This window comes from Passer domesticus, chromosome 1 (assembly GCF_036417665.1).
Source record: "Passer domesticus isolate bPasDom1 chromosome 1, bPasDom1.hap1, whole genome shotgun sequence".
NCBI lineage: Eukaryota > Metazoa > Chordata > Aves > Passeriformes > Passeridae > Passer > Passer domesticus.
The window spans coordinates 20,840,091-20,867,060 of record NC_087474.1 but is presented as its reverse complement, the minus strand read 5'-3'; the positions used below and the strand labels follow the sequence as shown (position 1 = coordinate 20,867,060).

The following is a 26,970-nucleotide window of genomic DNA, read 5'->3' as shown; positions in this document are numbered from 1 at the left end:
TAAATACAGCAAATCAGAAGAACAAAATACACGTCACAATCTTTGTCATTGAAAGTCACTTTACTGATGTTACAATATGTTAGTAACATTGAAAACCACAGGCATTTGTATTAAATACTCTTGTAGAAGTGGATACTGTGACGCTGTTATTATTAAAAGTGAGCAGGAATTTAGAACCCCAAATTACAACAATTTGATTTTATAAAAAGCAATGGGTTTTTTTGGATACATGAAAGCCAGATTCATTCAACAGCCCAATGCCTGTAATGTTTATGACAAAAATATCACACTCAAAGCTATAAAGTTGTAAACTGAAGTGCTTCATTTTGATGTTTGTCAAAATCTTGCGCTTTTATTACATCAGGTATGATTTTTAAGGAATTTTAACTAGCAAAGACAATGATATGATGCAAATTATTGTTTTTTCCAATACTAGCCCAGCCACAGTGGTGAAACATGATTCTCCTTGCCTCTTTCAATAATGGCTAGTATGAGTGAAAAAATAGCTTTTTTTTTTTTTTTACAGCAATGCCCAAGTTAAACATCAGCACAAAATGAAGCTGGCAGAGTCAGTTGGTATATACCACCCCAAAAGCTTTGCTGAAAGAACTGGTCATACAGTGTTTTCTCCAGCAGATTAAAAATTCTGTAATGCTTTGCTATTCTGAAAAAAATATTTTGCATTTATGCAACAATAAAAATAAGTATTGTATTCTATATAAAATATTACCTATTGTAATATATTTTTATCCTTAAGGAAAGAAAAATCAGGTTATATATTCACAGTTTGAGTATATTCTGGACTGTATTTCCAAGCGTAAAGTATGCAGAGTCTACACAGGCAGTGAGCAGGAGTTCTTGTACCAATAATCAAACTAAATCAGCATTTGCTTTTCTACAGAGCCTTACAATATTGCATGATTAGCTGCTCGCACCACTCCACTTACAAGGTCAGTCAGGCCTATATACAGAATTTCTAACATGGTTGTAAAAATAGACTCTCCATGCTAAAGTTAGAATATATAAGGTCTTAAGGCCTCATGTTGATTTTTTTAAAACAAAAGCTTTATTTTTTTATTCAAAGGAATACAGAAACAGAAAAAAAAAAAGTTTGTTGCTTTGACATTTTATGCTCTAGCAATTAAAAATTGTGTTGACACCTTTACTTCTCCCTTAGATAACATGTTTCTTTTTAACTGCTCTGTGCTTATTTTCCCAAATTTTCCTCATCTCATTCTGAGTTACATGGCAATTATGGGCCATGTTAAGTAGCACAGGTTTTTAAACAGTTTAAACCTGGTTTAGCTGAAGTGATTTTGAAACTGGTATAGACTGGATTTTAAAGAGCCAAAACTGCCAGACCTGGCTAGGTGAGCCAATTTTGAAGCCAGGTACATTATCTCAAGCGTGAACAATATCTGTGTTCTGAACTTATTTTTACGGCTTGTTTTCCTTACTTGGCTGAGATAACATAGGAATGTTGACTGTTGTATTGCTTTTCTCTAAATACTTGCAGAAAACTGTTGTGGAATGACAAGATACCATGTGCACAAGATGCTGTTTCCAAAGCTGCAGTTTACATCAGCATCCATACTTGAGACAACAGAAATGGTTTTCATAAGCTGACTTTGAAACTACTCTTGTCAGAGGATATTTTTAGCATAGATGATAGAAACTATTACTTCCTTTCCTGTTTATGACAAAATTACACTTAAGAGAGACCTGTCTGTATTGCAGCTCTGTTTTCACTGTTTCATTTTATCTTGCCTTATTAGGATAATAGTTATGTGCACACAGGAACCTCACTTCACTGTCCAGTAATGGGATCATAACCTGCACATATTTTTGCAGTTTATTCAAATTTGTCTTCAGGAATCACAGAATATTCTGGGGAAGGGACCCACAAGGATAATGAAGTCCAACTCTTAAGTGAATGGCCCATAGGGCGATTGAACCCGTGACCCTGGCGTTATTAACATTGAGATCCGACCAACTGAGCATGTCAAATGTGATCCAAGTCAAATCCCATATTGCTGATACATAAGATTTGGAAGCCATGCAAATAGTGGGTCATCAGCTCATCCATTCTTGGTATTCAGTGGAGACTGAAATGCTCAAGCTCTTTAAAAATGAGGCAAATAACATCATATCGTGGTTATCCCATGACACTGAAACTCAATTTAGAGAAAGAAACACATGATTTTCAGACTTGGAGCAAGAGAAATGGGAAACAGCTGAACTGTTAGGTTCACAGTAAGAGGCTTAGCCTTCAAAAATGCTACAAGGTGAGACACAGGATGGCTGAGTCATCCATTTACCAGTAGCATTCTGGTTTAACCACAAAATAATTAAGCCCCAGAACAGCTGCTTGCTCAGTCCCCGCCCCCAGCGGGATGGCAAGAGAATTGGCAAGGTAAAAGTGAGAAAACTCATGGGTTGACATAAAAATAGTTAAATCATTAAAATTAAATAACTGTAGTTATAATTTTTAAAAAATGAAAAGGGAATTAAGAGAAAGAAATAAAACGCAAAAAAGACAAGTGACGCAAGTCAAAACAATTGCTCACCATCAACAGACCAGTGCTCAGCCAGTCCCCGAGCTGCAGTTCTTCACTGCCAGCCTTCCCCCTGGATTGTTGCTGAGCATGGCATCATATGGTTTAGGATATTCCTTGGGTCTGCTGTCCTGGCTGTGTCCCCTCCCAACTCCTTGTGCACCCCAAGCCCAATTGCTGGTGGAGCATGTGAAGAGCAGAAAAGGCCTTGGCTCTGAAAGCACTGCTCAGCAATAACTAAAAAATTCCCTGCATTATCAACAGTGTTTTCAGCACAAATCCAAACCACAGCCTCATACCAGCTACTGTGAAGAAAATTAACTCATCCCCAAGCAAAACCAGTGCAAAATCCATGAGACATGAGGCATTATCACCTGATTATAGCACAAGCAAAAGATCACAGAATCATTAAATGGTCTGGGTTGGAAGGGACCATAAAGATCATTTCATTCCAACCCCCCTGCCATGGGCAGGACTTTCCACTTGACCAGGTTGTTCAGAACCACATCCAACCTGGCCTTGAACACTTCCAGGGATGGGGCATCCACAATTTCTCTGGGCAACCTGTGCCAGTGTCCCACCACCCTCACAGTAAAGAATTTCTTCTTAATGCCTCATTTAACCTACTATTATTAACAGCATTGGAAAGATGCTATCCATAGTGTGGAAAGGTGACTAACTTAGCAGCTTTCTGATGTCAGCCAACTCACAGAGGCTGTTAGTGGATGAATGTTTCATGAAAATTCTTTTCAGTAGAAGTGAAAAGGGGATGGAAGAGAACAGCTTGTGAGTTTTACACTGGAGTCTGATAACTTTGTTTACAACTAGCTATGGGATTTGATGACAGAGCAAGTCAACTGAAGAGTATATCCTTTAGGATTATGGAGCCTCGTCCTTCTTTCACATTACATTCTATCCATTAATCAATTCATTAATGAAGTTACAGCAAATTTGTAGTATATTTGTCAGAATTTGTAGTATATGCATGCTATAATAGTGTATGTACCCATTCTTACCTCTGGTTTTCAAACAAGTTGTGACATTAGCATTGACAAGACCAATCAGTCCAAACCAGCAATAGGGATCTGAGTAAGAGGATTTCAGTACACTAACTATTGACACAATTTCTTTCTGATTTTAATTCAGACTATACCTCAAAGGTTCACTTGTTCAATAGCACAATCAAAATTATTTCATGAGCACATGAGCTCAGCAGGTTCAATATCTCATAAATCAGGAACTCTTTAAATGATTTGGAAGAAGCCATCTTCAAAGTCAAGTCACACTTAAGGTGACTGGCAAGTTGTGACTTTAGTCACAATTTAAGTAAAGATAGGCTCTGTAAAATTAACAATCTAATTGAATCTACTTACTTAAATATAACAACTACAATATAATAATTACATGTAAATTTTCAGTCACAACTATCTCTGGTATATTGCCTGAGATTACTGAAGTTCTTAAGTCAACAAATCCAGAATTGGTAGGTAAATCTTTACTTGTTAAATGCGGCATCATTGTCCAGCATTATTTTTAGATAAAATCTCAATTTTTCAGTCTCCATCAGTTAGTCACATTAATTTTATTACAAATTACACAAGATTGTTCTCCTACATTGAAATACGTAAAGGTAACTTAAGTATATCTCATCCTGCCAGTCCTATGCTCATATAAACAATTACTTCTAGTTGAGAACTCATGGCTTCCTCACTTCAACAGGCATCTACCGCATAGTTGGCAATAACTAGATCATTTATTAAAATGAAACAAAAATAAAAGCATGAGTCTCAATTAGTCAAAATGACTGTGCTATATTAGTGACAAGTACTCTATTTTAATCTGGATGAGGTATTATGCAGCAGTTTATATTGCTATTGCCAGCGTAACTAACTACAGTGGATAAAAATATTTGCAATCTTCAAGGTTATTAATCTGGCAGCTTTCCAACATACTACATTTTAAAAGTAGGAAATGACAGCTTTGTGAGCAAACAACTTCTCTGTCCAACCTCCACTGGCTTGGTAGGCTCACACGGCCCTGCCAGTTCAGGTATCCCAAGTTACCAACCTGACGCAAACTTCTCTGCAGAAGAATTTTGCAAGAACACAAGTCCTGTGATATTCTCACGCTAGACCACCAAAGTGAGAGTCAACATTTATTTAACTTAAATTTAGCACTCTGAACTAGACTTCCAGTCACTACATATCTCCAAATGTGAGGGTGACTGTTAAAGGTACGCTACACACATAAGTGTATCGTCATATGCTACAAATGAATTATACCAAAACAAAAGAAGCTGGAAGTACGTATGACATTGAAAATACAGTCAGGAGGGCCATTTGTTTGCAAAACAAGAAGCTATGAACATAGCAGAAAGAGCCTGCATGTTATCTCCAGTTCTGTCTGCCAAATTTTGCTGCTTCTTGGTAAGGAAAAATGGAAAGGGAAGAGTAAGCAGTGGTAAACATAAGATATGTACAGAAATCTAACGGGATCCTTCAAAACTACATGCCAGTTTGTATCCAAAAAAATACCATAAAAGGCCCATGATGAACAGTCCAGTTACTAAAGACAAGATATGAATATGGGAGGGAAAAACAGCTTCCAGGAAACAGAGTAATACAGTGATGATCAGGTTATCATAATGTCCTAATGTGGGTGAACTTCTTGAGGGTTCTGCTCAAAGTCTAGTGAAATCAACAAAAGACATATTGATTTCAAGTTATGGCTCAGACTAATTTCATAAGCTACATGCTGTCAACTATCATTAATCCAGATAGCTACACTCAAAGTAAATATTTGCAAAAAATATTCTTCCGTGCTGATGAAATATTTACCTTTCACAAAAATGCAGAATCTTTCCCTAAAGCAGTTACAATTGACTGTCTCTTTCCAGATGGTCAGACTGCACCCATTTGTGTTCACTTACATTTGTCTTTTTCCAAATACTTACCAGGACCTGTTGACTGTGAGAAAACCATTTGAATGCCAAGGCAAATATTTTGTCATAATCCAACATACAGCCTAATCATAAAATATAGTGCTTCTAAAAATCTTACATATTTTACAGCTGCCGACATGTTTAAACATTTCTTAATTTAATCTTACATATATCTGACTTTATTGAGAGACGTAAAAGTTAAAAAAATACATTAAAAGGCTGCAAGTGTTGGGTTCACTTACTAAAGGAAATACATGAAAGAGGTAGAAGATTCAGAAACACCATAGATGTTCCCATTACAATAAAATCTAATTAATCATACAGCTGTTGGGTAGGGTATTCAACTGCACCACAGAGTTGGGTGTTTTATTCTGCAATAGTACTACCTGAAGCTAAGTAGTCAGTTTTGGAAAACCAGAGAATTATAAACTGATTTAATATGGTCCAGTTTCTTACTAACTGAAAATTCCCAACCAGAAGTCATTTGCTTTACAATGACCTTTAGAAGTCTCAGGTGTTAGAAATATAACCATTAAGTTACAGACAAGATTAACATGGTAAAGAGTTGTTCCCCCCCACCCCATTCCTTTTAAGCTAAATTCATTTGTGCTCAATGAAGTTTTATGCCCCAAAAAATTGTCAAGGGGGTTTCAGGGGCAGCAAGCATAGCATTCAAGCACATGGTAAATGCAATTCCAGGAACAAATAAGAATTGAAAGACAGCAATGAAACTGGCCACTTGCTCAGCACTGTTATTTATCTAGTGCAGTGAAATCGTTATGCTTCTCATAAGCCTATGCCTTGCCATCTAAAACAGTGTCTGAAATGCTCTATCAAAAATACACAGCAACTCTCACAGACTTCACATCACCACATCCTGAATTGACTACTTAGAAGTATTCCCAAATGTCCAGTAAGTTTGGGTTGCACATGACTTAAAGACTGTTGTCTGCTGAATCATTCTTGATTAGACCTGTGAGAAGATACAGCGGTTATCTTACCAAACAAGGGATTTTGGCTGGTTCCTTTTATGATGATTTAAGACAAAGTGCTGCTGTACTGGTTTCTGCAGTCTGCTGTACAATTGAGATTGTCAAGACAGTGTAAGATGCTGAAAAAGTTGTATAGATTTTGGTCAAACACCAGTTTCTGAGAGACACAGTTTTACAGTACTGTACTTTCTGTATTTCTGAGGATGCCTGCTCATAATAATAGAAAATCTGAAGTGTGATGATGTTAGTCATGACTGTTTCTTTAGGCATTTGGCAAAATACACAGACGTATAACAGCTATTTTTGACATTATTGAAAGTTTACATATATACAATCTGTATACTGAGATTATAAACATGTAAGGTAAAAAAAAAAAGAGATATAATCTTTGTTTGCGGTTTGTGTCAAATAGTTGCCTTTCAAAGCTTGAAATCCTGTCACAAAAAAAAAATTTCCTATATTTCTTACTCCTGCATGCTAGTCTCTACTACAGTATGTTGTTTTTCCCCTACATGTGGAAAGTAAAGAACACAAGGTTCATGCATACAGCGTACAAGTTTACATCAGCTGGGCTCTCCGTGAGGCACATTCTCAGTTCCACTCTGGTCTGACTCAGGACTGCAGTAAACCAGAGAAAAACTTCTCTTACACAGGACTGGCAAATAGACTGCAGTTGGGATTCTAGGTCACCATGCAGAACAGCCTTGCCACATCTGAGCTAATTATTCTCTGTCAAATGCTATTATTTTGTTTGTTCATCAAATCCATAAAATACAAGTCAACAAAAAAAAAAGAAAGAAAAAAAAAGACTGTTTTTTTCCTTTCCACATGACAGGAGGTTATCACTGTGATATCACGGGCATCTCTGTTGATCTTTCGAATTGTCTGAAGAGCAGATGAATGTGCAGTAACTCAGTGATGCTGAGTTTCTATAAAATCCAAAGTAAACAGTTCTGATGTGACCCCAGGAAAACACTGCAGCTAGATGGATGTCTCCCATAGCTGGAGAGAGGGAAAATAAACACAAACACACATTGAACACCAAGATAAAACAGGTTGTGACCCAAACAGTGCAAGGAGCTTGTTTGGGGAACTGCATCTACATCACTTGGGTCACCAATCTCCTCCCAGCCTCTGGTGGGTGTGTGTTCACCAAGTGAGCAGACAGTCTTGAGCATTTCAGCACGACTTGCAGTCAGCATAGTAAATGCCCATGACTGGGACTTCACTTTTCTTTTTGAAAGAGAAATGTCAGTGTAGCATCAAACTTGTACTAGACAGCTTTTACCTTAGAGTTACGGTAATATTAGTGGAGAAATAACTTCCCATTTTCATCTGCCTAACTCTGCTCAGAGCAACATGACTTCCTGCTGTGGGTTTGAGCTACTGCCAAAGCAGCTCCAGGGCTGAGACACATCAGTACAGCCCAGGCTCCAAGCTGCCTTGGGAGCCCCTGTGCTGCACCTCACACAATCTTCTGCCCCAAGCAGCACTGGGGGAGCAGCTTGCAGGCTCCCTCAGCAGCACTCCATTCCTTTTTTCTTGAAAAAAAAAGGACAGAGAACAGTGATGAGAATCTCATCAACATCAGCAACATGAACCAAGGGTATTGCAAGTAAAGCTCCTAAAGCAAATTTCAGGAATTTTTTGCTTAATCAAATATCTGCTATGTCTGACTTGACACAAAGGAAATAAAAGCCTTTTGGAGCATCTGGAAATCTCTCCTTATGAGTTGTTACTATCCACCAGGCATTCCAGCAGCTCCTGGTCATTCTAGGGGGACCAGGGTGGGATCAGGTCACACAGCAGTGAAGTCCCTCCAGGCCTGTAACTGCTCCACATGCTCCATAATTGGAAATTTTTACATTTCCATAAAGCTGGAAAGCAGCTATCCCTGCAGCCTGAATGAGAGCTTCTGGGAGAAGGGGTAAGAAAGGAGAGCCAAACACACCACTTGCTCCAGGGCTGCCTGTACTCTGCAGCCCAAAGGCTGTCCAGGGCACATGTTCGGCTTGGAAAAAGAAAAGTAGTGAAATCTGGGCTTCAGGGCAGCTTCAAGAGCAACCTGAAAAGCTGCCTGTAAACACAGCTGTCAAGGCCTTCATTGCTGCCAGAGGCTCAGCAGCTTCAGAACTTCAGGGTGCAAAGGAAATGCCACTCCAGCCCTCCTTGTTGGTCAAAGGTGTTAATCTGTTAATCTTCCTTTTGAAAAACTATCAGTAAATCAAGTCACTGGTGAAATGCAGAGAGAAGAGGGACACATACCCTGGCACTTTGCCTGTTGACTTTTTTCTCTTCATCCGGAAGTGGTGGCATCGGGTAAGGGTATTTTCTGCTGGAAGCAATTGATCCAGTGGATGAAGATGGAGACTTTGCAGGAGACAGTGTCCTGAGATGTTGAAACACATAAAATAAATGTGATGTCTTTGCATTCTAGCACTGCAACAGCAACTGCCATTACTCTGAAGCTTGGTTCAGAGCCAAGAATATAGCTTATTATTAGCTCAATATCAGGGGGATAAAATTGCTTGATCAGTAGTCTTATAATTTCATTATATGAATAAAGGTATTTAGAGATTTCAGGAACATTGGAAGAAAAAATTTGCTACTTCTTATTAGAATTGTATAACAGAAAAATATTTCTTAAACTGTTTTATATGGTACTGTAATTAATAACTATAAAATTATTAAAAAACAAATCTGCAATTGAACAAATACAGAATTAAAAGATAAACATGGCATTATAAAGCCTAAATAGAAACAGTAATTGTATAAATACAAGCTGAACAAATGTCTTCTCGCAGTGACTAAATGGCAATTATGTGTCTTTATGCATATCTGACATATCTCCTAAATTGATACAAACATAGCAAATAAATCTATTATTTTTGTAACATTAATTTACACAAATGCATGCATTTGGAGGCCAAACTGTTAGTTGTGAAGTAACAAAGGCATATACAAAGTGCTAATAACAAGTTGTTATACATGCAAGCATCATACAGTGCATATTGTTCCAGCCAAAGAAAGAGTCTGATGAGAATATACAAAAATGGACTGATTAGTCAATGGCAATCAGCATTTCTGTACAAGGTGAGTAGAGTAAGCAGGAGCAAGTAAATGTTTGTATCACATGAAAGGCATTCTTTTCATGTCAATAAGGCAACAGCACATTATTGACTGAAATTTTATACCCAAGAAAAACTCTTATGCTTCTGTTTTGAGATTCTGCACTTTCCCACTTGAGAGGTTCCTATTAGACTCTAAATCTGGGCAGAGTAAAATGAAAAAAAGGCCTCAAAGTAGAAAAATTGAGCTATCCTGGCCCCCTTGTTCTCTTGTGCAGACCAAGGGCATTCACACAGGAGGCCTTTTAATACTGTAGGCACATCACTCAGCCTTCCCTGAGCACTGCTATCTAGTATCTTCTGAGCTAATGTGTCCCTGAAGATGGAAAGTTTCAATAATAATAAGTGAAATTTATTTACCTTTAAATAATTGTACTCTTATTTTGGACTATTGTATCATTTTGTTGTGTCTGTAGCTCCCTACAATAGAAGATTCTCTTGCCTCCCATACAAACAATGACTGATGGTAGCCACAAGCAACAAGGTGTCAATGGAAATTATATGATGAGAGCTCTCCACTCTGGCTCATGATCCTCTAATGCCTCATGTGGTAGTCTCTAAGTTCAACAACACTGAAGAGATTTGCATTGGTACAATTATCCAAACATGGAAGCATACGTCTTCAGTACCTGCACACTGATCACCCATTAAGATGAACTGGACATACACCAATGTTTTCAGGAAGAAAAATCCTGAAACAGTTACTGCAGTATAAAACAAGGTTTCTGTATGTCCGACATCATGGATCTGGGCACCAAACTGTGCATGCAAGAAAACAAGGTAATTTAAAAAAAAAATTCTAGGGAAAGGCTGCCAACAGTGCCCTGATGTTCACTATCCATACAAGTCCTCTCATCTCTGCCCCCACTTGGACTATCACTAATAAACTATTTGTGGATCTGGAATAAAGAATATAAGGAGAAGAGGGAGGGGGAAAAATAAGGAGAGCAGATTTTACATATTATTAGTAATCCAATTATTCACAAATTTTACCCCATTGCTGCAGTAGAATTTCAAATTTTCATTTTAAAATTTGCAACAGTGCACTTGGAGATCAGAAACAAGGAGCTGGGCTAGTGGAATCTGACTTGGCAAGCTCTATCAGAAAGTCATTTACAACGTAGCACAGCCAGGGGGGTGGCACAGAATGAAGGCGTCTCCCATCTCTTTCACCACACCAGGCGCAACACTTCCAACACACCACAGGCTCTTCATATTTTAGATATTCTAAGAGAAGGCCACAGTGAGAGGAAAAGCCACAGCCAATCTTCCTGTCCATCCATCTGAGCAGAGTATCCTGGAAGGAGTAATAATCCCCCAAAGGATAGGGCATCTTGTATAGTTTCCCTGCACAAGCAGGTTCCCTGACCAGGAACCCTAACTGAGCCTTTCCTCCAGGAAGCTTTGCACCATACTCAAACACAATGCTGCCAAGCCTCCAGTGTAGCTGCCTACATATTCTTCTTCTCAAACCCCTTTCCTCACCTGCAGTTTCCACATCTAACTGATGTGAGCTTTGCTCAGCTGCAACACTACAGCCAACACATCAAGAATGCAGTTGCACACTTACAGAAATGACCTTGCCCTCCCCTCACAGGGCCTCACCACTTATTTTTGTTATAGAGTTATGTGCTGATTTTTGTCATCTTTAGTGCCAGCTACCGAGACTGTGAGCACACACGACTCAGCATATGCTCACAGATCTTACAGTGCATCTTCTGTGATAAACAACATTGTTTGAGGTGGTTTTGATGACCTTTCAGGTTGTGCCCTGCAATTGTGTATGTGCTGTGTATCCCAGATTTACATATACTTTAAATGAGAAAGGTCATGTCTGGCTCTTTCTCATTTACGGGATGGAGAGACAGCATTCAGGGACACTTGCAGGTAATGCTGGGGTTAAAGGTAGGAAAACTTGGCAGTTTTGGTCAAGGGTGGGATCCGCTTAGCTTTCACTAGGGTTTCAGTTCTCCTGCAATCAAATCCATTAGCTTTCATGCCAGATGTTGCTTCCAGCTGAAACTTACACAAGAAACCAGTACACACCACGACAGAGATTGAGAGGTTTTACTGCCAACCCCAAATGAAGGCATGCACCTCACTGCAAAAATTCTAATTTTTGACCAGAAAGCAAGATAGAGTAGCCACTTTGTGTCTTTCTGTCCTGAAAGCTGAAACTAAAAGTGTGTGAAGACCATTTTGTGATTCACAACAAACTCTGTGGCAGCAAGAAGACATCTGGAAGCAGTCCCTGCAGTGGCCTCTTGTCCCTAAACAGCAAATGCTGACCCACAAGAAACAGTGCCAAATGTGTCACCTGGTCACACAACTAAACATCCTACAATTTTGAGTGTCATTTTAGCTGAACTCAAGGCAGGTGGTCGTGACAGATCTGAACTGTTTATGAACTGTGAGTGATTCTCTTTTGCAGACTGAAATAATGTAATGAAATTCAATTAACGTTCAACCTGGTGAAAACACTGAAAGCCCAAATATAGATCCTATCAGCCTAATCTGACCTTTGCTGCTGTGGATTCAGCTCTTTGTATGACATCATCAGCCTAAATCTTACATAAGGAAGTTAGGATCTTCTAAAAACACTGGTGTGGCTAAACATCTTAAAGTTCCTTTTTAAAGCTGCAGATGTGCACACATGTCCTCAGAAAAAGCCACAGCAGAGGGGAGAGGAGGCTCCTGGAGGGGCTGCAGAAGAGACAATGGTTATGGTTTGAGCTGTCACTTGGAGCAGTGAACTATGCCTCCAAAGCAGGCACTCACATGCTTCAATGAACTCTTCTCCCTAACCCTTGAAACAAAATCCTGATCCTACTAACATCAGTAGGCATTTTTCCATTTCCTGCCAACAATAACAGTATTTTGTAATAGGGAAAAGGCTTGTTTGTTTGTTTTTTAATTTTAAGCACAGTCTAGAGCTGCCTCAGCAAGAGCAGCATGCCAAGGGCTCTGGCCTCAGCTGGATGCTCACAAAAGAAGGTAATGGAGATGGTCAGCTGAAGATAAACTGAGAAAAAATCAAGGACACAAAAGCACATTAGAAATAGGAGGGAAATGACAGCCTACTCTCTCCTCCTTCCATGCCCCTTCTCAATGCCCTTCTAATATGGGACAGCTATTTTCTTTCTGGTTATGTGCTCTGGGTCTCTATCTAAAAAAACCCTTTGTTTGTAAAACACTTTTGTGTTTAAATATCTCATAAAATATGACTTATTGTAAATACTAGCATTAAATCAAATGTAGGTGGCTCAACGCTTTAGAAGGTGTCTTCTAGTCTTTTTTGTTTATAACAGAAATGCCATGTTTGGGGTTTCTGGCATTTTGTTTTCTGATTCCATCATGGCTCCATCAAGTCTTTCAGATTCAATGAGAATTCTGAGTAATCCTTAACTATATTCCAGAAGGTCAGCCTGTGTAGTGGATATTGTAATTGGCAGTAGCAAGAATAAGCAGTACTAGCACATTCATAAAATTATGTCCCTTACAGCAAAGCTAAAATCAGGGTGAGGCTTCCTGCCTGATTTTATTGTTAAGGTTATATGGTTATAACATTAAAAATTAAAATCAAGACTGGACTTTAAGCAGGAAAATGAGAGTTTTCTTCACAGATCTCTTTCTTACAGATGGGAATCCCACACTAGGGAGTTTTCTGGTGTCAGACACCAGCTACTATTATTACTATCATTATAAAAAGTAATTATATAGAAAATTATAGAAAAATTATATACCCATCAGACTTGTAGACTAGAAAAAAATTATTAGGAAATCAGCTGTTAGCGATACAAATTATGATTTACACAGGGTATTTATGTAGATGGAGAAAATCTGGGTGATGACTAATATCCCTATTTTCTGAAAATCTGCAATTTTCCTAGAAAGCGTTTTTGTCATTTTTCCTTATTCTATTTCAACTTTTCCTACAAGATCACCAGTGATCAGCATATTATTCCTAAAACTACAGGGAGACAAGCAAAACAGCCGTACACATTTAAAAGAACAGAGAAGGCAAAGATGATTAGCGACATGAATACTACTCAGCTAAATATCTGGTGTAAATGCCTTATTCTGGGACCCTGACTCATAAAATATAATACCAGCTGGACAGTCTGAATTCAGCCTGATGTTCTAGTTTATCAAGTAAGATCTGTTTCATTCTGTTTGTGAATCAATTCACAGGCCCAGGGTCACAACCCAGCCACAAGATGTTCTGACCCACCATTCTTACCAGTCTTTTCCTGTCCATGCTAACATTAAGCAAAATTGCATCTGATTTTTGTGGAGAAACTGTTAGTTCAACCTCTTGTAAACCCATGGCAATTCATCTCAGGCGATCTGATCTTTTGCCTTCCATAATGTATCTGCAGAAAACTTCCCCATGATTACCTCATTTAATTAGGACAATACAGATTTCTAAATTTATTCTAGTTGCTCTCTGATTTCTAAGGGTAACTGCTGCAGGCAGTGATTAGTAAGCTTCTGTGGTGCAAAAAATTTGATTTATGTTTCATCTCTGCTGATACATAGCCTTTAAAACTCACATGGGTCAGCTTAATTCTCATCTATATGCCAAAAATGCTTGCTTTATCTCAAATACAATTAGAAATGTGACTCACTCAGTGTAACAGCTGAATACCCTCAGGGACAGGGTACACTCCCATCAATTTAATCTAGTTACTAAATAAAAATATACTGATACGAAAAAAATGAAAATCAAATTATGAGTATGCAAACAGATTTTTAACTTTGTTTAACTAAACCATTTTAAGTAACCTGTATTAAAATAGCAGTATCTTTATATTCCATCAATGTGTTTGTTTATGGCTACCACAGGGCTTCTGATACAAAAAACCTGAAAGACAGCTATGGGGTTATGATATGGTGGAAAGCTCTTGACCTTGCCTAAACAATAAAGGTCAAGAGGCTATTTTTAGAAAAGGTTTTGGTAATAAAACACACCTCACCTCCTGTGTGAGTTTGCCTAATTTCAGCTTCCAGTTACCTTTGGTCATTATCAGTCTTAGTTTGAAAATCTAAAGGACCTCCCACACACAGAGATTTTGCTCCATATGCAGTGATGTGGACCTCATGCTCAGCTAAGTGTTCAGCTGCTCCCTTAAACTGAACAGCCTGAGGCTCTCCAGTCCTTTCTGTGTTTTTTTTTTTGGGCTTAGATCTCCCCAGTCCTAGAATGTGATAGCTGAACTGCAAACACCAGACCTGGACCCTGTATCCCAGCGCTGAAACAACCAGACTCATAATATTCCCTGCCAGAATGTCCAGGTACCAAGAGACTTGTCTAATACCGACTGGCAAAATCAAACCAACCTCCTGTAACCCCTGGATTCTTGCATTGGGGATCTCTTATCCCTTTGCAGGACTGAGATCAGGGCTGACAAGCCAAAGTTTACTCATTTTTCCTATTTGATCACTGGAAACCTTTCTTGCAGCTTACTCCATCTGTGATTTACAAGGTGTTGAAAACAAACAGAAATGCTTTCTAAAAGTAAAAATTTTATGGTGTTTTAAGACTTCAGGACATTTTTAGTTCTAAAAATTACAAAATTCCTATCCTGCCATTTAATGTCTGCCAGTGTTACTATTGGAATAAACATATTTCATTAGTACCCTGTGATAAAACTCCCATCACATTTTTTTCCTAAATGTACACTACACATTTAGTGTATGTTTCTGCCCTGTTGCACTATTATTAGGTCTATTTGTGTGGCAAAATTAATTAAGATTCTATTTACTTGTTCTTACCATCCTTCACTGTTTTGGCTGAAGATTTTGCTATTTTGCTTATTCTTTTGATTTGTGTTTCTGTAACTATCTTCATTTTTGATATGTCATCTTACAGCTTCATGGATTTTGTTCATGCTTTATGTTATTTGTCATAAATTGTCTTCCATTCTCTCCTATGCTGGCTCATTTTTTCAGCTGATGCACAGATCTGTCTCCACTGTGGGACTGTGTCTTTTGGGAATATACTGCAACATTCTCAGTCTCTTGATTCATGTCCAACAGTGGCCCAGCCTCATGTATGCTTTTTCTCTGTAACTTGGAATGTACCAGATAATGCACACTTTTCCCTTTCAAAAACATGTTACATTTTTGGTTGAACCCTACCTCACTTGTAACAGATTCATTAGCAGTTTGACAATTAGAGCACAGAGTATATTCTCATAAATTTAGTTTTCCAATTACAATATATAAATTATTTCATTGCCGGCTGAGGGTAAAATGCCACTACTTTTTAATCCTTTTTCATTTAAAATTTGGTATGCACTATATAAGACAGTAGGTAGAGTCAATGTGTCATGAAACCACTTGCTTCAGTAAATTAACATTCTATTTAAGTTAATACTATTTTATTAGTGATAAATATGTCTCATGCCCATAAAACACTATTTGGCATAAAATGATGAGAAAGCTACTACAAGCTATAGATGATGGTGGGAACGCATGCACTACAAACACCCTTTTCAATGGCTTCATTAAAACATTCAGAAAAAGAATTGTAAATTGCACATGAAGCCAAAAACAGACATCAAAATGCAGCAAAAGAAGAGAGGCCCTTTGCACCTAAGTAACTTGTATTGATTTATACAAGGTAGGAGTCCCAAGATATTTGTATATGCTGGAACAGCTCTAAAAATGAGAATTATAGAATTAATTTACAAAATACCTAAAGTATGGTCCTTCTGTGTTTTTATTCACATCTTCTACCCACTTAGCTACATTATATTCTCTTTTGAACCATGGATTTAAATACCTGCAGAAAGCAATGGAAGGAACAGAGAAAGCAGAAGAACAAGAATAGAAAATCTGAGAACACACAGCACAAGCTTAGCAAGGATGTCTTCATCCCCAAAATGCAAGTGAATATGGCAAATAAATCAGTATGGGTTTGGGTGAGGACTAGGCAATGTGTACAACTGCATGAGAAAATCTGACCTACAACAAGACTCATATGTTTGATTAACCTGGAAACTCTTTGGGATACATCATTCATTTAATGCCTTAAGGGTAAAATTCACTCCTATGCAGAGGGCCAGCATTAAGTTCATGGTTTGAACTCCCTCATCATCTCAAAATAAGGATGAAGGGGCATTTTGGCCTCAATCACAACATTTGCTTACCAACGACACACTTTTGCACCCATCTAGATAAATTGCAAGATAATGCCTAAAAGACCACAGAATCTTGGGCTTGACCCTTTTTACAGGAATGAATTTCAGCCTCATTGTGTTAAAAGGTTTGAGGTTTTTGCCACTATAGTGACAATTTTTACACTTACAGGCAAACAACCCTCTGATTTTTGCAATGTTCATTTAGTTTGGCTTTAATGGAGGTAGGCTGCAGAATTATCTCAAGTTTTACAGAAGCAGTATTAACACCAAAACCACATTTTTTAAGAAGAAAAGTCTGAGTTGTATACTCATATTAGTTACTTGAAAATTATGAAATAAAGATAATGTTTAATTATCTGACAACAAATTACCAAGGAAGAAAATGTTTTTGTAACAAATTTTTCCCAATAACAAGATAAGCAAATTCCTCCCCTTCTGTCATGTCATCAAAAAAGGGAGATGCAGAAAATAGGAGTCTGCCTGGACCAATTTAAAGTTTGTTCTTGTGACATATAAATGGCAACAATCAAATGATTATTTGTGATCACCATCTTATTACAACAGAAACTAGCACAACAAAATAGGAAACAAATTGTAACTAAGGAAAATTGTAAAGAAAGTTTGTCTTTAAGTTATTTTTGATACTTCTGGTCCAGTTCTTGCCACCCTTATTTATGGGAGTGACTCCAATGACCTCACATATGGGAACAGGCCTTGCAAGTTATTGCTCAGATGAATAAAAGTTGGGCCAAATCATGTCATTCAACCCCCTCCATATTTCAAACAACGATGATAACAAAAGCAGCAGCACTTTTTCAACTTCTTTTGCTCCTTTTTTGCTCTGGAACATCTCCTCCCCGCCCCGCGCAAGCACAGCCACAGCTCTCAGAAAGTACTCGCCCTCAGCCACAAGTGCTTCTCAGTAGCTTCCTCAGCTCGCTTATCTATCAGGAATTGGGAGTGCTTTATGCTTTCCAGCTTGGGGTCTTAGAGAAAGAAAACATCAAAAGCAGTAGCGCAGCAAACCAGATGAACCACAAGGGAAGCAACAGGCTGATGCCAGCGTCACCAGGAACTAATAAACTTCTGCTTTAGCTTTAATTGTAATTTTCTTGTACTTGCTGCAATACTTTAAACTTGAGTTTTTTTCATCTGAAAGGGTCTTTTGGTAACCATGAAACACTCCCAGTCTGGCTTCCTGTATTAGAAAACAGTGTAAGGTGCTATCAAAGCATGCAATTGTTGCACAACCATGTTGCAGGGTTTCCTGGGTCTGGGTGTATTACAGACCATCATTCACTACCTCAATCCATCTGTTACAGAAAGGTTAAACTCAAGACTGCAGACCACTACATGATACCACTGGAAAGCCCTCAGGCTGATCTTTCTGGCCACATGTTCATTAGCAATGACCAGAAACCACATTTCCTTTGGGTGAGAAATTCTGCTTTGAAACAAGGTGTCCTTACGCATAAGCCTAGAGCTAGACGGACAGCTCGATTCGGCTTGTAGCGCAACATGCAACAAGGCAAAAGACCTGGGCTCAAGAGTACTCATACTCCTCAGGCTGGCGAGGAGGAAGGGTAGCTAGCGCTGCATCAGCAGGAGCACCTCCAAGCAGTCACGGTGTTTGCCACAGTGAAACTATTGGATACTAGGGAAGGGACTTTTCACAGGACAAAATGGCAGCCCAGAGTGCAGGGGCAGGTGAGACTGACCTGTGATCCTGACTCCCTGTTTGGGGGTGGTCGGAACCCCCTGGGCTTATGCCTTGGGCAGGGATTTGGTGGGCGAGAGAAAGCCCAGGCTCAGATGCATGGGTTACCCGGCTGCAAAAAGACAATATATAATAGAAAGTCTAAACCAAAGACGTTCGTATCAGTTATAACAACGAGGAAGACAAATGCTTATAGGAAAAGCAGTGCAAATTAACAAAGGTCCAAATTGCTGTCTGTTCTGGGACCTGTTTTAACACAAGCTCCCAATTAAACTGTCAACTTATTCAGAAAACTCTCATAATTCCTGGATAATTCTAATTGATTTTAATAGAGAACTATTTATCAGGGCATTTCATCAGCCATGTTTCTGGAAAAGTATTCGGCTTGTTGGCATTCCACATGTAATAAACCATCTGCCTTTAGTAAAGAATAATTATTTTGTTATCAAACATCCAAAACCAATTAAAAATGTCTCAAAATATCTTTAACAGTATCCTCAGAGCTCTATGTTTAGCATAAGCCTTGTTCATATATGCTAGCTGCAAGGGTCACACAAAGGTGTGAGCAGGACATTTTTCAGGAGCTGCCCAAAATGTTTGCAACTCCCTGTCAGTGCTGCTCATGAAGGCTGCAGACTTCAAACCCTGCTCAGTCCTTAAGATATTTTGTTTAAATGCTTAATGGCATAATTCTATTTGATTCTTGGCTGTATACAAAAAAAAAAAAAACAAACATGTGCATAATGTGTGCAGTTACTGCAGACCTATGCATACAAGTATCTTTGTAGGCAACCACACCAGTGTGCTCCTGCTTAAAAAAATTGAATTCTGCACAAGGTATGGCATTAATAAACACAATTTTATAATGGTTAACTACAGTCTGCTTATTACAGGAGATCAATACTGTTATCCTTTTTCTTCCATATCAGCAAGTATGCTTTATTAGACTCCTAAGGGCCACACAAGCTGACTTTCTAAATACTGCTTCAGAACAGATTCAATAATATTCTGTATTTTCCAGACAAGGTAGAAAGGTAAATTGGTCTGGGAAAAGTCTCCATGTATTCTGCAGCATCCTCAAAGCAGCTGGTGTTGTTTTTGTTTTTTTTTTCCTAAATGACTAAATGCTGGTCACAGTTAGATCATTCTAAGTCCATTTTCTCTTCTTGCAAAACAAGGTGTCCTTCTAACCAGAGAGATAATTGCTGTCTAATAGCCCTGGCAGTTCTCCCCATTCCCCACTGAACTGACACAGCATGAGGATCTTTCAGTGGGAGCTCTCTCTCCAGCTGGTGACAGGACTGCCAAGGAGACTCGGACAAGCCATTCAGGCCTGTGCAGTCCAGGACAGACCCAATAAGGAGAAAGAGTACTTTCCTGCCTGGCAGGCCTCTCCCAGGAGCACACACACTGTGCTTCATCCCCAAAAGGTTACTGCATGGCCCTTGGGAAATACAAGCCTCCTCCCTCTAGCATCAGGGCTGCTGCTGGGTTGAGACACCACCGTAACAAGCAGCAAGAAGGAAAGCAGAGAATTAGGTGAAAATTCAGGGGCACCTTTAAAAGAGAAACAAATATACAGGGAAAAATGTTTCCAACTCAAAATATCTCTCTCTGCCTGCTTATTTAATGCTCCAAAGTTCTCAGACCAAATCTCATTTCTATTTTTGGCAGATTGGCCAGACTAATTTTGATTTTATCAAGCTATCTCATGCAAGGAGAAAAGAAAACGAGCAAAATAACATTTCAGAGTTTATCAGCACAAAGAGCACAGAGACTCTTGAGATAAACTCCTCCAAGGGCTAAAATTTCTAATTCCATGATGCCATTTTGACCATGCAATGTTATAATTGCAATGCGCATCGAAGTATTGTTTCTGTAATTTGTAATATAGGGTTTTCTCTAGGAACCCTTTTGGAGCCTACTCACCTCAAGACAGTGCACTGTAGATGACAGAAAAGTTTCAGAACAAACTCAAAATCCCCAAACCAAAGAAAATGGGGCCCAGGGAGCAGTTAGCATTATTCGCTTACAGCAGGGTTGGTATCAAGCTCATTTGCCCATCAAGGTGCAAAGTTAGTAGTCATGATATGGGGAAGGACACTGTCACTGCCATCAGTGTCAAAGAAGGGGCCATTCATGTGGGGTGTAAGTGCTGTAAGAGCAGGCTAATGCTTTTGACAAGCCCAGAGGTTTCCAGCCATTCACCACTCATTCACAAGAGAGGCCTGAACCAATAGGCTTAAGTATATAAGAAAGGCTCTTCCTGTGTGGCAAGCATTGCACACATGGGCTCTTTAGGAAATGAAATCAATAAGCCAGCAACTCTCAGCTGTAGTAGAAATGTCTGGGGGTCTGTCACTTGGTAGAGACTTTAATTACCCATTTATCGCAGGGCTTAGTCAAGACTGGCTGTTTCAGGCTTACAATGGCAAACTTCAAGGTACTCTCAAAGCAGACAGATATCTCTCCTAAAACCTCCAGGAAGGTATGCAGAGATACAAATCTCTAACTCTGCAGTGGCTCAACCCAAGGTGAAGACAAGGGTAGGAAACAGTCAGGTTATCAGAAACTCAGTATTGAACCAGGATACACTCAGCAATGGCAGTTTACTGTAGACAAAAGCCTGCAGTGATGGTGCAGGCTGCCACCATCATTGGGAATTGCTATGGGAACGACTGTGAGGAAGCCTACATAAAAAAAGAAAATTAATAGTTAATTTTTAAAGAATACATAAAAAGAGGTTGTAATACATTAGCCAAACCATTTACCAGATTATCAGTCAGCAATCAGAATGGCCAGAGAGCAAAAATGCAGCTGTCTACTTTTCAATACTCTTAATTTCCATCTACAAAACACAAATATGAAAACTCTACTTTTTGGCTTTGCTTTTTTAAATTCAGACTTACTCAGTTGAATTAGACCGTGGCCTAAATCTTTTGCCTCTGACTTTCTTTCTGTTTCCTCCTATATTACCTGAAAGAAATCAAAGGACAAAGACAGTAAAACAACTTGAAACTCACCTGCCCCATGCCAAACTGTATATTCTTTTTGCATCCATAGCAAAAGACTTGCTACCTTTAACTTTAAACCATTAATCTTTAATTTGAATGATTTAAATCTCACAGGTCTGTTCCTCTTGAATTATCTCACTTAGGTTAGCTTTCTCTACTTTTTGCTGCAACTCTACAGAGGATAGGTATTATTTCAGCTGTTATTTGATTAAATCACTACACTTCAAGAAAAACACTTAACACTGCCTGATAAAATCACATAAGCTGTCAATAGTGAATAGATTTCTTTCTCTTTTACATGTTAGCTCACACTGGAGGGAGAAATTAAGTGTAATGTCTTTGTGACAAAGCACTGTGCAAAAAAGGCACTTACGTAGGGTGTTGCTAAATCCTAATTCCAAGTTAATAACAATTAGCACAATTTTAAGGAGTCATGCTGCTATCCTAAGATCAGCTAACCTTTCAGCAGAGCAGCAGTGGTCCAGAGGCTGGTTTCCACTCTGGCCAGCACAGTGGTTCACACTTACCTTGCCAAGAATTACTCCTAGGCCTCCCATTTTCACAAATGTCTGAAATATGTTTTGTGTCTGGGATCCTTTCACTCCAGGAATGAGATAATCCATTTGACCTGGAATAGGAGGGCTCAGATGCAGTTATTGTTAAGGGTATTGGCTCACATCAATGTTAGCTGAGAGGTTTGGTCACATTCCCGAGGCCAGTGACAAAACACAGCCTAAGGTCTGTCTGCACTAGCAGAGCATCCAGGATTTCTGATTAAACTCTGCAGTTACACCTTGCAGCTGTCCCTGCAGTGGTTCCGTGTGCCCACACTCAAGAGGCAGGCATCAGCACTGCTTTCTCACTCTTCTGCTGTGGAATGCACAGACACCGGCGCACACCAGATTTCCTTTGGATTTGCAGCTCTGCCTCAGTTCCTAGATGGAAGATGCCCTTACTACTGTGCTTATTTCAAGGCTTTTTCATCTCACAAGCACATCCCACCTGCCCACTTCCTTCTTATGCTGCTGCAGGAAAGCCAGGACAACTTCCCTCAACCCACTGCTACCAGTCTCAGGGGCTCAGGAGTTTGTGATGAGCATCCTCCCACCCAGAGCTGGTAGCGCCAGGGGAGAGGTAACTCTGCCTTATTTTTGCTAATTTTGAACGCTTATATTTTATCAGCCAATTGCTGCAGTATATACTTCTAATGCTAAACTCAAAGCCAAAAATAGTCTTTTTATCTAGGTGCTAGGTGCCAACTGTTTTTTCTTTCCTCCTCCTAAGAGCCAGAGATGTATGTGGCGATGTCCAACACGTGGGGTTTTGCAACAGGCTGCCTCTTGTTGAACTAGAGCTGCTGCTCAGCTGTTTGCATGAGATTTACAATTATTTCCAAAAGAGAAGAGGAAGTTGAAAAACCCACAATAGATGGCTTACGTATTACAAAGTCTTGCTTAAAGGAACTATTTTTGTAGTTTTTAAGTCTGGTACTCGCATTTTTCAGTCTCTGCTTTCCTTGGGGGCATTTCAGAGATGCTCTTCCGTTTTCAGAAGCTCAGGCTAATCACAGCCACACTAAAGTGAGCCCAGGGTTTCATTAATTCAAACTTAATCACATCATGAAGGTCTGAGAAACAACAGATCCACTGACAGATTTTCAAACATTTCCTCCTCCTTTTCAAGGTCACTTTCAGGTTCAGGAATGTCTTGCTATATCATGGTTTTGGTGTTTGATATTTCATAATAGCAAGAGTTATCATAAAGTTCTGTCTTAATCCTTGAACATCCTCTGAATACCAGCTAATATTCCATAGTGCTTTCCAGCATGGAGAAGCCCAGGCAGCTGATGGCCCAGCCACTCCAACATCTCCCAAGAGATGCCATCCATACCAGCACACAGAGCAAATCAAAACCAGCTTGGAAGGTAGGAGGTAGCACTCTGGGAATTCAAATGGAAGGACTATGTCAGCTGTATCACAATGTTAATGGAATATTTGTCAGACTTACTTTTCCAGACTTGACAGTGGCACAACATACCTGAACTGGTGGTGGGAACAACAAAACTCTCTAGTACAGACAGACCTTAGAAACCATTAGCTTTTTGGAACAAATAATAAAGAGAGACACATGAAATAAATGAAGTATGAAAAGAAACACAGATACTGCATGAAAGAAGAAACACATTAAATACAGTATTTAAAAATAACGTGTTTTTTTTTTTAAACTGGTATTTAAACCTGACAGACAAAGCTATGAAAACTTGCTTTCCCAAGACTTTGTTTCAAAATTTTAGCCAAATTAAAAAAGATTCTCTAACACAAACAGTGCATCATTTAAGGTTAATGCTTGCTTTCTGAAAAAAACAACCCACACATCTAAAAAGCTGAATTTAAAAATTAGAGATTATTAAGTAATCATTACTGGAGTTTTCCTAATAGGATAGTCATTAGAATAAACTGAATGAGGTTGTATATAAGATCAAGCAAATAGCAAAATAGCAAATGTCACCACATATGTGTCCCATCCATACATTTCTCTTTACTTTAATTTAAATAATAGCAAAGAAAATGACCTCATCAACTGCACAGTTGTAGGCTGCTTAGTGGGACAAGAACTGAGAATTGCAGTTTTCCTGTGAAGCAGTTCATGGCTGTCAGTTCCTCTAGGACGCAGTGCTTCTCATAAATTCGTTCATAGTGCTAGCTGGAGTTTTTTATATAAAGAATCTTTTACTGCAGAGGAACAGTGAGCATTGTGATCTTACCAATTACAAATGGCTCTCAATGCTTCTAAATTAATCTTCCCTTTTAAAATGTGGAATTTTTTAGGCAACTGGAACAATAAAGGAATTAGTGAAATCTGATCAAGGGCAACATCTAATTCTCTCTAATCTAATAACAGCAAGCAGAAAACTGCAGAAAGTCTTTGTAGAATTATTTTCTAAGATAACACTTAGTGACCATTTAGTATACTAGTCTAGTAAGTGAATAAAATGCAATCACTATCATCTTTAATATGCGACAGCGGAAGTCTAAGTCAACACACTGGATTAATGACACTGACAAATAAAGATATAAAAATAACATTTATATTTAACATTTTATGTTATAACTATTATTGAAGAAAGACAATATTCCTTTTCTTTGATTACATGACACTGATTAAAAAAGTTTTTGGCATTTTATTTAATTTTTTTTAGCCAGCAATTATTATTACAGTCTACTTGAAATGAATTCTCAAGCAGGGATATTATGAAAATTTTATTAAACAAAAATTGGTTTACAATGCTTTTTTTTTTTTTTATTCTGGCCTAATCATACTGATTATCAACTAGGAGAAAAATCAGTAATCAAAGCAAAAAGGATGCTATTTCAAACATTACACAAAGAAAGAAGAAAGAGTCAAACCTGCTGCAAAACAATGAAATGTTCTGACTAATGGAATAATGGGTGATGGAACAGGTAGAAATCTGAAAATGCGACAGAAAAGCAGACCTCTTCTTAGAACTAGATGCAGAGTTTGTGCTGACTCCAGGAGGCATGTCGCTATAAAAAGAGTCGGCCTCTCCCGGCTTTTTTACATAATCTCCCTGGGGTATTTGTCTGAAGTGTAATAAACATTGTAGAGTCAGAAAACATGACACGAACTAGAATGCACACAAACATGCATGAACATTAGTTTAAATAAAGAGGCAAGGATAGCAATCCTTGAGAAAACCTGTTAACCACACATAATAAAGCTATTAATAAATAATTAAACCATCTGAGAGAAAACTCCCACACGCTTCTGTGTATGTGCAGAAGAGTGGATTATGTGGTTTTGGAAAGAGAAAACAAGGAAAAATGTTAACTCCGACCACAATTTTCAAAGTGAACAGTCAGTGATTCCTGAGACACTGAATAACCAGTCCAGACATTTGAAATAGCTCATCATGCTGGTTGCAAAAAGCACCAGTTCTGAGCCTAAGCTGAATATATGCCTGCATCAAAGAGGAGCTCAGGAACAGTTAATGCTTTTTCCATTCTGAGGTAGATGCTTACCATTTAATTTTTGTGATCATGATAGAATTCAAGAGTAGCAACCTGTTGAGCTGTTCAAATCTCAGGAGGACAAAAACCTCCAGTTTTTTAACTGAATTCTTGTGTAAGGGAACTAACACCAGTGTCAGAAATTCTCAGCTACTCCTGATTACCACAGTAGTAGACTCAATCTGCCAAGACACACAACAGTAATGTAATAGTTTATCCTTTTCCAGAACTAGAATCTCAGTTATGGTACAAAAAAAGATAAAACTATCTGTACATTAGAAAGTTCTAATCAAGCTATGCAAAGTTTTTGCAGATGGTGAATTCATTGCCAGCAGAGAATACCTGCCATGCAAGTATTCCAGTTATAGTTCCACCAGGTTTAAAAATCCTCCCAAGTACAAGTAGTTACTTTGACAGTTGACTATTTTATAATACCAGCATCAGTATTTATTCAACCTCACACTTTCCAAGACATTTTTGCTACAGTCTGCTCCTATCAAGATGCACACTTATCAGGTTGATTTATAAGTTCAGATTGTGTCCAGCTAAAGATCTAAACTGGGACCTCTCCATTCCATATCTGGATTTCTAATGCTTCTGAAGTATGTAAAGTATACAACTATATGGCACATAAATAATTGGTGCAAGGCAGTACTTCCACTCTCCATCTTCTAACACCTCTGGAGTTACAGTTCTTGTCCCATTCCTCAGCTGGCACAAGGGTATTCTCAGAGTCGGCTCAGTGTGAGCAGCCCTCTCCTCAGGGTTCCTCTAGCAAACTGCTCTCTTGCTACTCCATCAGATATAACTTCTCCCATGTAGCTGTGTCCTTTAAAGCCACACTGTTCCAGCTGGCAGAATCCTTGCTAATTAGCTCTACTTACCACTTTCAGTTTACTTGTTTTACTTGCTTATTAGTACCAAGTATAATCCTTATGTCATGTTCAAAAATATTATAATGGCTTGTTTTCATTGTTATTTAAAGAGTATTTTTTTGGGTTTTTTGTTGTTGGTTGTTTTTGTTTGGTTTGTTTTTTTTAAAGGGACTGTCTGGACAATCTGATGGGTATGTTTTTCATTTAGGAAGCACTCCATGTACTTATCCAAAAATATTCTATTTAGAAGTCAGCCTACAGAACTTCATTTTATGCAAGAAGGAGATTTAGTTACTAAATATCTTCCTCATCTTTAAATTGATGGAGTCCTCCATTACCTTCAGAAGCCTCAGCTTATGTTGGTTCCACCTCTGCCTTGCTCTCACCCACAGCTGCAGACTGGCTGCACACTCACAGCTCTCTGGCCATAAAGTAATTTCTGGAGATGAAGATATCTGAAGAAGTTACATTCTCTAATATTCCAATGCAAACATACATGGGGTGGACTCTGTCTGTTTCAAGGTTTTTTCTGCTCTGTCCTCAGCCAACACTGAAACAACCACAGTAGAATGACT

At 38.6% G+C, this 26,970-nt stretch overlaps 1 protein-coding gene across 15 annotated transcripts in view; it reads right to left on the bottom strand.

Moving 5' to 3' along the window:
• Nucleotides 1-41: 41 nt before the first annotated feature.
• The window catches only part of ADAM22 (ADAM metallopeptidase domain 22), a 131,496-nt gene continuing 104,567 nt past the window's right edge, over nt 42-26,970 (bottom strand). The window contains exons 27-33 of one of the 15 annotated variants that reach the window (XM_064409239.1): nt 24,900-25,094; nt 22,020-22,120; nt 21,388-21,454; nt 18,480-18,590; nt 16,317-16,403; nt 8,754-8,877; nt 42-7,490 (exon numbers count right to left, since the gene is read on the bottom strand). In XM_064409239.1, the coding sequence (XP_064265309.1) occupies nt 7,470-7,490; nt 8,754-8,877; nt 16,317-16,403; nt 18,480-18,590; nt 21,388-21,454; nt 22,020-22,120; nt 24,900-25,094 (706 nt within the window). In that variant the 3' untranslated portion in view covers nt 42-7,469. The other 14 variants (XM_064409240.1, XM_064409250.1, XM_064409257.1 and 11 more) reach the window with 14 other exon arrangements.